At 36.5% G+C, this 13,365-nt stretch overlaps 1 protein-coding gene across 2 annotated transcripts in view; it reads left to right on the top strand.

Annotated features, from left to right (window-relative positions):
• P4HA1 (prolyl 4-hydroxylase subunit alpha 1) overlaps nucleotides 1-13,365 on the top strand; it is an 89,454-nt gene that overhangs the window by 16,867 nt on the left and 59,222 nt on the right. For both annotated transcript variants that reach the window (XM_053909533.1, XM_053909534.1), the window contains exons 3-5: nucleotides 1,100-1,196; nucleotides 2,791-2,942; nucleotides 5,845-5,982. In XM_053909533.1, the coding sequence (XP_053765508.1) occupies nucleotides 1,100-1,196; nucleotides 2,791-2,942; nucleotides 5,845-5,982 (387 nt within the window). The remainder of the gene's footprint in view (nucleotides 1-1,099; nucleotides 1,197-2,790; nucleotides 2,943-5,844; nucleotides 5,983-13,365) is intronic.

Genomic DNA, 13,365 nt, shown 5'->3' with positions numbered 1-13,365 from the left:
ATACTTATGTATACTTAAGAAAAAAATTTTTTTAACGTTTATTTATTATTGAGAGACAGAGAGACACAGAGTGTGAGCAGGGGAGGGGGCAGAGAGAGGAGGGGACACAGAATCCGAAACAGGCTCTAGGCTCTGAGCTGTCAGCACAGAGCCTGACGCGGGGCTCAAACTCACAAACTGTGAGATCATGACCTGAGCCGAAGTCAGACGCTTAACCGACTGAGCCACCCAGCCGCCCCCTGTATACTTTTTGTTGAATAAAAAATTAATTCTAATTAGTCTCAAGAACAAAGAGTGAGAGCAGAGGTAGGGAAGAAGAAAAAAGTAGTGTTATTTTGTAATTTAAAAATAAAATTTTAGACGAAGAAACAATTTGCCAGTATGGTCCAATTTGCAAAATGAAGTAGCTTGAAAACTAGAATTGGAACATATGATTAGAAAGTTTTTGTCTTTGGAGCACCTGGGTGGCTCAGTCAGTTAAGTGTCTGATTTCAACTCAGGTCATGATCTCACAGTCATGGGTTCGAACCCCATGTCAGGCTCTGTGCTGACAGCTCAGAGCCTGGAGCCTGTTTTGAGTCTGTGTCTCCCTTTCTCTCTCTGCCCCTCCCCCATTTGTGCTCTGTCCCTCTCTCTTTCTCGCTCTCAAAAATAAACATTAAAAAAAGAAAAAAGAGGGGCGCCTGGGTAGCTCAGTCGGTTAAGCGTCCGACTTCAGCTCAGGTCACGATCTCACGGTCCATGAGTTCGAGCCCGGTGTCGGGCTCTGTGCTAACAGCTCAGAGCCTGGAGCCTGCTTCCAATTCTGTGTCTCCCTCTCTCTCTGACCCACCCCCGTTCATGCTCTGTCTCTGTCTGTTTCAAAAATAAATAAACTTAAAAAAATTTTTTTTTTTAATAAAAAAAGAAAAAAGAAAGTTTTTGTCTTTATCTGGTTAAAAAAAAAGAGGAAAAAACATATTTTCTCCAATATATCTGTGTTTAATGCTAGTTGAATCTTCTCAAAGAATGAAGCATTCTTGATCATTTTTAAATTATTCTAAAATACTTGTGCTGATCAATGCAGGTATTTGATGACCTTTCCTTCTCCTCCTTTTAGGTCAGATGACTGATTTGATCCATACAGAGAAAGATCTGGTGACTTCCCTGAAAGACTATATTAAGGCAGAAGAGGATAAATTAGAACAAATAAAAAAGTAAGCAAAGTGTTCTACTTATGATTCTGACTCTACCTGGATGTTTTCCCTCTAGAGCTAAAACATTCTTTGAGTGGAAGTGGAAGCCATTTGTCTTAAAAAGCCAGCTGAAATGACTAACATGGGAGTGCAAAAAATAAGAGTTAGGCCTGGGACAAGAGTTCGGGTAGGGGATCGTGGATTGAGATAAGGATATAAATGGCTATGGGTTGACTGACAATTTCTAAAAATGGTTGCTAATTTCTTCTGTCTTCCTCTAATCTCCCTAATCAAGTCATCTTCTGGAACAGTTTTCCAATTCTATTCTTCATTGCTATGGCTCCATTCTAGAGATTATAGTGATAAGTATTGTTAGTATTAATTGATACGGTTTTTCCTTAAATGCTAATTTATTTTTAATTGACTCAGGTTATAGTTAATCCTGAGAATTCCTGCCTTTTGTTTAGTGAGTAACTGACTATTCAGTTTTTGTTCGTTTTAAAGTATAGTTTTTAGGTACTGGGGTGCCTGGGTGGCTCAGTTGGTTGAGTGTGTCTGACTCTTGATTTTGGCTCAGGTCATGATCCCAGGGTCATGCGGATTGAGCCCTGCATGTAGCTCCGCACTGCGTGTGGAACCTGCTTGGGATTCTCTATCTTCCTTTGTCATTCTAACCCACTTGTGCTTGGTGTGTGCGTGCTCGCTCTCTCTCTCTCTCTCTCTCTCTCAAAATTAAACAAATAAGATAAAATATAGTTTTTAGATACTGAATGTAGAATTTTTGTACAAGTTTGATCTAAATGAACATGTAACAGAATTTATAATAATAATAATAATCAGTTATTCGGATTTAAGGACTTGTGGGGAGACGTATTTTTAGACTCTTGCTAGAGAGATCCAGTCGTAACTTAAAAAAAAATTTTTTTTTTTGACATTTATTCCTTTTTTGAGAAACAGACAGTGTGAATGGGGGAAGGACAGAGAGAGAGGGAGACACAGAATCCAAAACAGGCTCCAGGCTCTGAGCTGTCAGCACAGAGCCCGACGCGGGGCTCGAACTCATGAACTGTGGGATCATGACCTGAGCCAAAGTCAGACGCCCAACCGACTGAGCCACCCAGGTGCCCCTCCAGTCACTTAAAGATAAGTTCCATTTACTGTAACCATTTGAGAGAAGCAAAACTACAAGAAAGGCCTTATATTGATTCTACCATGCTAGATTTTATCCATAACAGCCTTGCTTTTTAAAAAACCTATAATTTTGTTTTAAAAATAATTCTTTTTTTAAGGGAGAGTGCACGTGAGTGCATGTGTGCACTGTTCAGGAAGGGCAGAGAGTGGGAGAGAGAAGGAATCTTAAGCATGCTCCATGCTCTGCATGGAGTCCAACATGGGGCTCGATCCCAAGATCCTGGGATCATGACCTGAGCCAAAATCAGGAGTCTGATGCTCAACCAACTGAGCCACCCAGGTGCCCCTAAAAAGAATTTTTTAAATACAGTTTTAACTCAAAAGCCTCTAATCTCATCTTTTTTCTTTTTCTGAGTGATTTACTAAATTGTGTTCTTCCTTATTAAGTGTGTGTATGCTCCATTTATATGTCTTACATTTCCAGATGGGCAGAGAAATTAGATCGACTAACTAGCACAGCGACAAAAGATCCAGAAGGATTTGTTGGGCATCCTGTAAATGCATTCAAATTAATGAAACGTCTGAACACTGAATGGAGTGAGTTGGAGAATCTAGTCCTTAAGGATACGTCAGATGGTAAGTCTGATGGTAAGAATAATGAGCCAAAAAAAAAAGTAAGATAATATTGGTGCCACCTGTGGAAATGCCAATAGTGATGAATTCAGTTCCCAGAACATCAAGTGTTCAGTGTTGTAATTGAAGTGTTGCAGGGTGTGTCTGATTTAATTAAAGTTAGTCTAGATCCTGAATTCCTTGATTTAAAAAAAAGGAATAAAAACAAAACAAAAAAAAAACTTCAGGCTAAAAAAAAGTAATTTGTGTTATTGGTGCTTTTTGCTTTGAAGTTTATAAAAATGAATTATTTGGCATATAGCTTCATTACTGAAGGTAATGAAATAATTATTAAATTAATAATTAATAATTAATTAAATGAAATAATTCCTAAAATGAAAAGGTTTAGCTTCAGACTTTAAAAATTTATGGGTAAATCTCTATCTTCTAATCAATTTTTAATATATTGGGAGTGGTACTATAAGGAAAAGTGTTAGTTATTTTCCACATAGTATTTTGAAGTTTAGAATTGTTTTACCTGAACAGTAAATTTAAAAACGAAGGCTGCGAACAGTAACAATGAAGGTCTTTCTAATTGAACGATAAAATTGTAGTTGGAGTATTGAGGTATTTTAGATATTTTAGTAACAGACACAGAAAACTAAGTCTGGAGTTTAAGAACTGGAGGGAATATGCTTAGAGTAGGGGCTCAAATATTTGTTCAGTGACTAAAGGTGGAATGAAAAAAAAAGGGAGAAAGAGGATGAAAACTGAGCTAGCTATGCAAATGAAAATACTCTAAGGGTGCTTACAAGTGTTTGTGAGCAATAAACCATTATGCGTAGGACAGAAAACCTTGGAAAGAAAAGTTAAGGCAAGCACTTGTGAAAATTTCTTCATGGTAAGAGGGAAATACTGGTGGTTAGTTGCTCTCTTACATAGCACCATGAGAGTATTTTTAAAGTCATGTACGTATGTGTATACACACACACACACACGCTTAATTAAAAAAAATTCTCAAGTAGTGACCTTTATGACTTAAGTTATTTTATAAGGTAAACCTTGAGACTGACATTTTAATCTGTAGTAGTCATCCCTTAATTCTATAATGCGTATATTTTTTCTCTTTTTTATTGGAAAGGATTTAAGTAACTTCTTGGATTTTGTTTTGGGTCATAGAAAATTGTAAAATTTGTAAAATCCCATGTGGACATTGTGACTGAGTTGGTTTTAAAAATAAAAAATATGCTTGATGAGAACTTTAGCCCTCTCCTAGCCAGTTGTTCATTTGCACAAATTCTTGGCCTTTTGCTGATCAAAGTACACATAGTTGATTATAAGTAAATGAGAGGGAAGGGAAGTTTCATACCTAGCTTTTATTTATTTATTTTTTTAATGTTTATTTTTGAGAGACAGAGATAGAGTGAGACAGAGTATGAACAGGGGCAGGGGAGGGGCAGAGAGAGAGGGCAAGACACAGAACTCGAAGTAGGCTCCAGGCTCTGTGTTGTCAGCACAGAGCCTGATGTGGGGCTTGAACTCACAAACTGTGAGATCATGACCTGAGCTGAAGTTGGACACTTAACCAACTGAGCCACCCACGTGCCCCCATACCCAACTTTTATTTGCAAATGCTGACACATATTAAAATTTTAAATCAATTTTGTTTTGGTTTTGGTTTTGGTTTTGGTTTAACCTTAAGGAGTATTTAGCACCCATTCTCCTTAGGCATTATATAGTTATCAGTAATTAGTTTGTTAGTTTGATTTTGTTATATTTTATATAAAACCTTTTAATATTAAGATCAGATTCTATATAGAGCAAATCTTGGTTGATCACTATACTCAATAATTTAACAGATCTGAATATATTTTAATAAACTAGTTCACTTGATCTTAAATATATTATTAAAAATCTCTTTCTTCCTCAGGGAATTCCACCAAACTTTACATATTTACATAATTTATATAGTGTGTGGCACATGGAAGAAGAAAATACAACTTTTTTTTTTAAGTCTATTTAAAAAAAAATTTTTTTTTGATGTTTATTCTTAGAGAGAGAGCATCAGCAGGGGAGGGGTAGAGAGAGGGAGACACAGAATCGGAAGCAGGTTCCAGGCTCTGAGCTGTCAGCGCAGAGCCTGGCATGGGGCTCGAACTCACGAACCGTGAGATCATGACCTATGCCGAAGTCAGACACTTAACCAACTGAACCACCCAGGTACCCCCAAAATAGAACTTTCTTTAAGCGCATATGTTTTACTTACAATCTGTTATTTGAAAGTATAATTGGTTGGGGTGCCTGGGTGGCTCAGTTGGTTGAGCATCTGACTTCAGCTCAGGGTCATGATCTCACGATTTGTGAGTTCGAGCCCTGCGTTGGGCTCTGTGCTGACAGCTCCGGGCCTGGAGCTTGCTTCTGATTTTTTGTCTTCCTCTCTCTCTGTGCCTCACCCGCTTGTGCTCTTTCTCTCTCTCTCTAAAATAAATAAACATTAAAAAAAAATTTTTTTTTAAGTATAATTGGTTGCCAGTGGATGTCATTTTCAAATCTGTGAATCCCATTTTTCAAGCTTAGTGGAAGCTATGTTGTGTAACTAAAAACTCAGTTATCATGTTGATCTTTACCTAATACAGATAGGATTTATGCAATGACTTCAGATTACTTAAGCAACATTAGGGTTTGGGAAGATTGAGTAAGTTAGAGGTATTTCAAATCTTAGTGTATTTGTTTTTGTTTTGTTTTGTTTTCCCTGTTGAGCATGTGGAACTTGTTATGGTAGAAAACTATAATAAAATGAATTTTGAAAAATCCTTATAAACACTGTATATTGCAGATTGGAAGTCTGTGAGGTTGTAGTGATTTTTTTTTTTTCTTTTTGTATTTGTTTTCCTTTTTTTTTTTCTTTTTTTTTTTTAATTTCAAGGCTTTATCTCTAACCTAACCATTCAGAGACAGTACTTCCCTAATGATGAAGATCAGGTTGGGGCAGCCAAAGCTCTGTTGCGTCTCCAGGACACCTACAATTTGGATACAGACACCATCTCAAAGGGTAATCTTCCAGGTAAGAATTCTTTTAGTCTATAAAACACTTATCACCTGGTTGCTCCATTCAGTCCATTAGGACATTAATCTAAAAAATCTTTTGTATTTTAAGATTTTTAACTTTAGTTTATTTCACAGTCTTTTATGCCAAATAACCCTCTGTTTCTCTAGGACTTAAGAGTTGTAAGTTTCTAGCTTGTGAAAGCTTAATGTTACAGGAACTAAACTTATGTAATCATGTTTTTCTTTAGAACATCCAATGTTTATATGTGGTTATAAGGCAATTGATAGTCAAAGTTTATATGTTCATTAATTTAAAAACCAAGACATATTTGGTGTATACAGATTTTTAAAGGGTTCTGTAATATGGAACATCCTGCTTTTTCCCATTTTTGGCACAACCTTTTTTTTTTTTTTTTTTAGGTTACAGCTGATTTCATTCGAATTTGCTTTAAAATTTTTGTTGTGCAGAAGTTAAATGACAAATTTATCATCTTAGTCACTTTTAAATGTGTGGTTTAGTGGAGTTAAGTACATTCACACTGTTATGCAACCATCACCAGCATCCATCTCCATAGTTCTTTCATCTGGTAAAACTAAAACTCTGTACTCATTAAGTAATAACTCCCTATCTCCTATTTTCCCCAGCCCTATCATTCTATTTTTTAAGTTTATTTATTGTTGAGAGAGAGTATGCGAGCAAACAGGGGAGGGGCATAGAAGAGCGGGCAGAGAGAGAATCCCAAGCAGGCTCTGAGCTGTCAGCACAGAGCCCATTGTGGGCCCCAACCCAGGAACTGTGAGATTGTGCCCTGAGCTGAAATCAAGAATTGGACGCTCAACTGACTGAGCCACCCAAGTGCCCCTTATCATTCTACTTTATGTTTCTATGATTTTGACTATTCTAAGTACCTCATATAATTGGAATCATACAGTATTTTTTTTTTGTGAGTGGCTTATTTCACTTAGCATAATGCCCTCAAGGGTCATCCATGTCATACCAAATGTCAGAATTTCCTTACTTTTTAAGGCTGAATAATAATGCAACATGTATGTTGTGTAAACACACACGCACACACACAATCACATTTTGCTTATCCTTTATGTAGGACACTTTGGTTGCTTCCATGTGTTAGCTATTGTGACTAATGCTACTGTGAACATGGGTGTGCAAATATCTCTTTGAGACCCTGCCTCTCATTCTTTAGGTATATATACCCAGAAGCATAATTGCTGGATCCTATGGGTCAAATTCTGTTTTAGTGTTTTGGGGAACTGCCATACTATTTTCCATAGTAGATAGACCATTATATATTTCCACCAACATGTATAAGGGTTCCAATTTCTCTACCTACTCTCCAACACTTGTTATTATCTCCTTTTTTGATAGTGGCTATCCTAATGGGTGTGAGGTGATATCTCATTGTAGTTTTGCATTCCCTCATTATCAGTGATGTTGAATATGTTTTCATGTGCTTAGTAGCCATCTGTATGTCTTTATTGGAGAAATGTCTATTGAAGCCTTTTGCCATTTTTAATTGTTTTTTTGTTATTTTAAGAGTTGTCTATATATTCTAGATGTTAATCCCTTATGAGATTTATGATTTACAAATATTTTCACCCATTCTGTGGGTTGCCTTTTTAGTTGGTTGATACTGTCTTTTGATGCATAAAATTTTTAAATTTTTGTGAAGTCCAATTTATTTTTTCTTTTGTTGCCTATGCCTTTGGGGTTGGTTATATATAAGAAATCATTGCCTCATCCAATGTCATGAAGCTTTTCTCCTATGTTTTCTTCTAAGTTTTATTGTTTTAGTCTTACATTTAGGTCCATTATCCATTTTGAGATAATTTTTTACAAATGGTGTTAGGGTAAGCATCCAACTTCATTTTTTTTTGCATGTGAGTATCCAGTTTTTCCAGCACCATTTGTTAAAAAGACTGTCCTTTCCCCACTGATTGGTCTTGGCACCTTTGTCAAAAAGTTTATGACCATATATGTGAGAGTTTATTTCTGGGCTTCCTGTTCTATTTCATTGGTCTGTATGCCTGTCTTTACGCCATATTAATACCACACTGTTTCAATGATTGTAATTTTGTTGTGAGTTTTAAAATCTGGAAGTTTGAGTTCTCCAGTTTTGTTCTTTTTCAAGATTGTTTTGACTATTCTTTTTCAAGATTGTTTTGAGTATCCCATGAGATTACATATGAATTTTAGGATGGGTTTTTCTATTTCTGCAAAAAATATCATTGGGATGTTGGTAGAGATGGTATTGAATCTGTATATCAGTTTGGGTACTATTGCCATTTTAATAGTATTAAGTTTTCCATCCTTGAACATAGGATGTATCTCCATTTATTTATGTTTAATTTATTTCAGCAACATTTTGTGGTTTTCATTGTACATGTCTTTCACCTCTTTGGTTAATTCCTAACTATTTTATTCTTAGAATTATTTTAGTGGTTTTCTTTTCAGATTATTCATTGTTAGTATGTAAAAATGCAACTGAGTTTTGTGTGTTGACTTTATATTCTGTTACTTTGCTGAATTTATTTATTAGCTCTAACCGTGTGTGTGTGTGTGTGTGTGTGTGTGTGTGTGTGTGTGTGTGTGTGTGTAGTCTTTAGGGTTTTCTGCATAGAAGATAATATCACCTGCAAAGAGAGACTATTTTACTTCTTCTTTTCCAATTTGGCTGCTTTATATCACTTTTTATTGCCTAATTTATCTGGCTAGAGCTTCCATACTAAATTGAATAGGAGTGAAAATGGGCATCCTTGTTTATGTTCTTCATTTTAAAGGAAAAGCTCTCAGTCCTTCACCATTGCATATGTTTGCTGTAGATTTTTCAAGTATGTCTTTTTTATGTTTAGGTAGTTTCTTTTTAGTTCTAGTTTGTTGAGTGTTTTTTCTGCATCAGTTGAGATGCTCATGTGTTTTTCTTCCCTTTATTCTGTAATGTGTTTTACATTGATCTGTTTTCATATGTTGAGACATCCTTGCTTTCCAGGAATAAATTCCCCTGGTTATGGTGTGTTATCCTTTTAATATTCTGTTTGCCAGTACTTCATTGAGGATTTTTCATCAATGTTTGTAAGGGATATTGGTCTGTAGTTTTCTTGTACAGTCTTTGGTTTTGGTGTAAGGGTGATGCTGGCCTCATAGAATGAAATGGGAAGCATTCTCTCCCCTTCAATTTTCTGGAAAAGTTTGAGAAGGATTAGTGTTAGTTCTTTAAATGTTTGGGAGAATTCTCCATTGAAGCCATCAGGTCCAGGACTTTGCTATGTCAGGAGACTTTTGATTACTGAATTAGTCTCCTTACTAGTTACCGGTCTATTTAGATTTTCTATTTCTTTCTTAGTCTTGGTAGGCTTTTTGTTTCTAGGAATTTATCCATTTCATCTAGGTTATTCAGTTTGTTGATGTACATTTTTCATACTACTCTCTTATAATCTTTGTGTTTCTGTAGAATCAGTAGTAGTGTTCCTTCTTTCATTTTTTCAGGGGGGAAGGAGGGGCAGAGAAGGAGGGAGAGAATATTAAGCAGGCTCCACACTCAGCATGAAGCCTGACTTGGGGCTTAATCCCATGACCTTGGGATCATGACCTGAGATGAGATCAAGGTTTGGATGCTCAACCGACTGAGCCATCCAGGCATCCCTCCTTTTTTTTTTTTTTTTTTTTTTTTAATTTATTTTTGAGACACAGAGAGAGAGAGACAGAGCATGAGCAGGGGAGGGGCAGAGACAGAGGGAGACACAGAATCTGAAGCAGGCTCCAGGCTCTGAGCTGTCAGCATGGAGCCTGACACGGGGATCAAACTCACGGACTGTGAGATCATGACCTGAGCTGAAGTCAGAGCTTAACCAACTGAGCCTCCCAGGCGCCCCAAGGCATCCCTCATTTTTTATTTTAGTAATTTGAATATTCACTTTTTTTCTTAGTTCATTTAAGTAAAGGATTATCAGTTTTGTTGATCTTTTCTAAGGACCAACTTTTGGTTTCATTAATTTTCTTTTTTTTTTTTTTAATGTTTATTTATTTATTTATATGAAATTTATGTCAAATTGTTTTCCATACAACATCCAGTGCTCATCCCAACAGGTGCCCTCCTCAGTGCTTACCACCCGCCCTCCCCCTCTCTCCCACCCCTCATCAACCCTCAGTTTATTCTCAGTTTTTTAAGAGTCTCTTATGGTTTCACTCCCTCCCTCTCTAACTTTTTTTTTTTCTTCCCCTCCCCCATGATCTTCTGTTAAGTTTCTCAGGATCCACATAAGAGTGAAAACATATGGTATCTGTCTTTCTCTATATGACTTATTTCACTTAGCATAACATTCTCCAGTTCCATCCACGTTGCTACAAATGGCCAGATTTCATTCTTTCTCTTTAATATTTATTTTTGAGAGAGAATGTGCACATGTCTACATGTGAGCAGGAGAGGGGCGGAGAGAGGGAGACAGGATCTGAAGAGGGCTCTGCACTGACAGTAGAGAGCCTCATACAGGGCTTGAACTCATGAACTGTAATATTATGACCTGAGCCGAAGTCAGATGCTTAATTGACTGAGCCACCCAGGCACCCTGGTTTCATTAATTTTCTCTATTTTTTTTTATAGTCTATTTAATTTACCTCTAATACTTCCTTCTGCTAGCTTTGGGTTTAGTTTTTTCTTGTTTTTCTCGTTTCTTAGTTGTAAAGTTGTACAAGTTAGGTTATTGATTTGAGATCTTAAGTTGTAAAGTTAGGTTATTGATTTGGGATCTTTCTAGCTTTTTAATGTAAGCATTTACATTACATCCTTTTACACTGCTTTCACTGTGTCATGTAAGTTTTGGTATGTTGTGTGTTTGTTTTCATTTGTTTTTAAGTAGTTTCTAATTTTCTCTGATTTCTTTTTTGTTCCATTGATTGTTTAAGAATGTGTTGTTTCATTTCCACAAATTAAAAAATTTGCTAGTTTTACTTGTGTTACTGAAACCTAACTTCACATAATATTTTATGTATGCTCTCTCTCACTTTTTCTATGAGTATATGGCTTACTACCATTACTATCTCCTTGTCATTATCAGCTGGAGAAATAAATTACTTCTGTCTTCATATTGAAATTCATTTTCGTGGTGAGAATATACAGTGGGAAGAGTTACTTGTTAAGATGTTTTCTTGCTCATCTCTCTTTATTTGGGGTGAATATCAAGTGGGAATATAGTACAACAATATTAGATAAAATCTCCATTAAGCTGGAACATAGTTCCATTATTTCCTATTCCTACCAATATTATACATTGTTAACACTTCTGATAAGATCATAACTATTTTTTAAAATTGGCTTGGGGCATGTGGGTGGCTCAGTCTGTTAGGTGTCCAACTTTGGCCCAGGTCATGATTTCGTGCTTTGTGGGTTCAAGCCCTGTTTCGGGCTCTGTGCTGACAGTTTGGAGCCTGAAGCCTGCTTCGGATTCTGTGTCTCCCTCCCTCTCTCTCTGCCCCTCCCCTGCTTGCACTCTGTCTGTCTACCAAAAATAAATATTAAAAAAAAAAAAACAACAACAAACATTGGCTTTTGGTATAAGACATCAATTTGTTTAATAGATATTAACTATATAGTATGTACCAACCATTCTGTTCGGTTCTAGGGATACAGTAATGAATAAGACCAATACAGCTCCTTGCCCTTAGGATATTTACATTCTTATGATATAGTATGATGAATGCCTGAGTGAGGATAATTTAGGATACCATGGGAGCACATAGAAGGAAACCTAATTCTGCACTTGAGAAGAGGCATAAAGGAAGGCTTCCTGGAAGACACATTAAAAATTAGGATATAATAGACAAGGGATTAACCAGGAAATTGAGGAGAAGTGTAGGCATGAGAAAAGTATTCCAAACAGGGAGAATGTGTATAAAGGCCAGAGAGGAGAGAGTGTATTATATCAGTTATATTAACAAGTAGTTTGTTCAAGAGGTGAGTGTATGGAGTGTAGGGATGGGAGTTTGGTTTTATGAGAGTAGTGAGAGAGAGGCTAGATAAGTTAAGCAGAAGCTATCTCTTAAAGGGCTTTGTAAGCCACGTGGAGATGTTTGAAATTCTCTGAGTGCAATGAGGAACCACTGAAAAGTTTTAGAGAAGTTAATGTCATTTTCATTTTAGGAGTATCATTGTGACTGCAGAATGGAGATTGGATTGGGACATGGGGGTAGGTACAAAGAATTCAGGGAGGAGGCTGTTGTAAAAATTTAAGAGATGATAGTGGTAGCTAGTAGGTATGGAGAGAAGAGGACAAGTTATCAAGCTGTTTAGGAAGTGTAATGGTGAAATTTGATGGTGGACTTGATATGGGTTTTTGGCTTGAACAACTATATGGGAAAATAAGACACCCTGAGAATATGCGCAGTTATTTTTCATTGGAACAATATTTATCCTTTCTTGTGTATTTTGTATCTCTTTATTGACATTTCTTCTTCTTCAACTCACTGTTTTGGGTTCAGTTTTTATTGAATTTTTCTCTCATGCAAATTCCTTATAAGTAGAGTCCCTGAAATTTTCTAAGCATAATATGTCCTATAAGTGGTAAAAATAACACTAGAGTGAAATAATAAACAGTTTTTAGGCTTTTCTTGTTCGCAAAGATCACATTAAAAGATCACAAATGTGTTTGAAGACCCCTTCTGCACGTTTCCTTCTTTTCTCAAGGTACTGTCTATTCTGAACTTGGTGGTGTTTGTCCGTTTTCTTATACTTTACTGCATATATTGTTGTGTTTTAAAAATGTAAATAATATATTCTATTTATCTTTCTGTAACCCTTTTCACTCAATTTTTTTAGTAAATTTATCCACATTGATTAAACTCCTCTAAAAACAGTGTGGAGGTTCCTCAAAAAATGGACGGTAGGTCCTCATAGACCTACCCTATGACCCAGCAATAGCACTGTTAGGAATTTACCCAAGGGATACAGGAGTACTGATGCATAGGGGCACTTGTACCCCAATGTTTATAGCAGCACTCTCAACAATAGCCAAATTATGGAAAGAGCCTAAATGTCCATCAACTGATGAATGGATAAAGACATTGTGGTTTATATACACAATGGACTACTACGTGGCAATGAGAAAGAATGAAATATGGCCCTTTGTAGCAACGAGGATGGAACTGGAGAGTGTGATGCTAAGTGAAATAAGTCATACAGAGAAAGACAGATACCATATGTTTTCACTCTTATGTGGATCCTGAGAAACTTAACAGAAACCCATGGGGAGGGGAAGGAAAAAAAAAAAAAAAAGAGGTTAGAGTGGGAGAGAGCCAAAGCATAAGAGACTGTTAAAAACTGAGAACAAACTGAGGGTTGATGGGGGGTGGGAGGGAGGGGAGGGTGGGTGATGGGTATTGAGGAGG

This window comes from Panthera pardus, unplaced genomic scaffold (genome assembly GCF_024362965.1).
Source record: "Panthera pardus isolate Hobbes unplaced genomic scaffold, ASM2436296v1 HiC_scaffold_22, whole genome shotgun sequence".
Classification (NCBI taxonomy): Eukaryota; Metazoa; Chordata; class Mammalia; order Carnivora; family Felidae; genus Panthera; species Panthera pardus.
The sequence above is the reverse complement of the archived record's forward strand: the minus strand, read 5'-3'. Positions and strand labels throughout refer to the sequence as shown.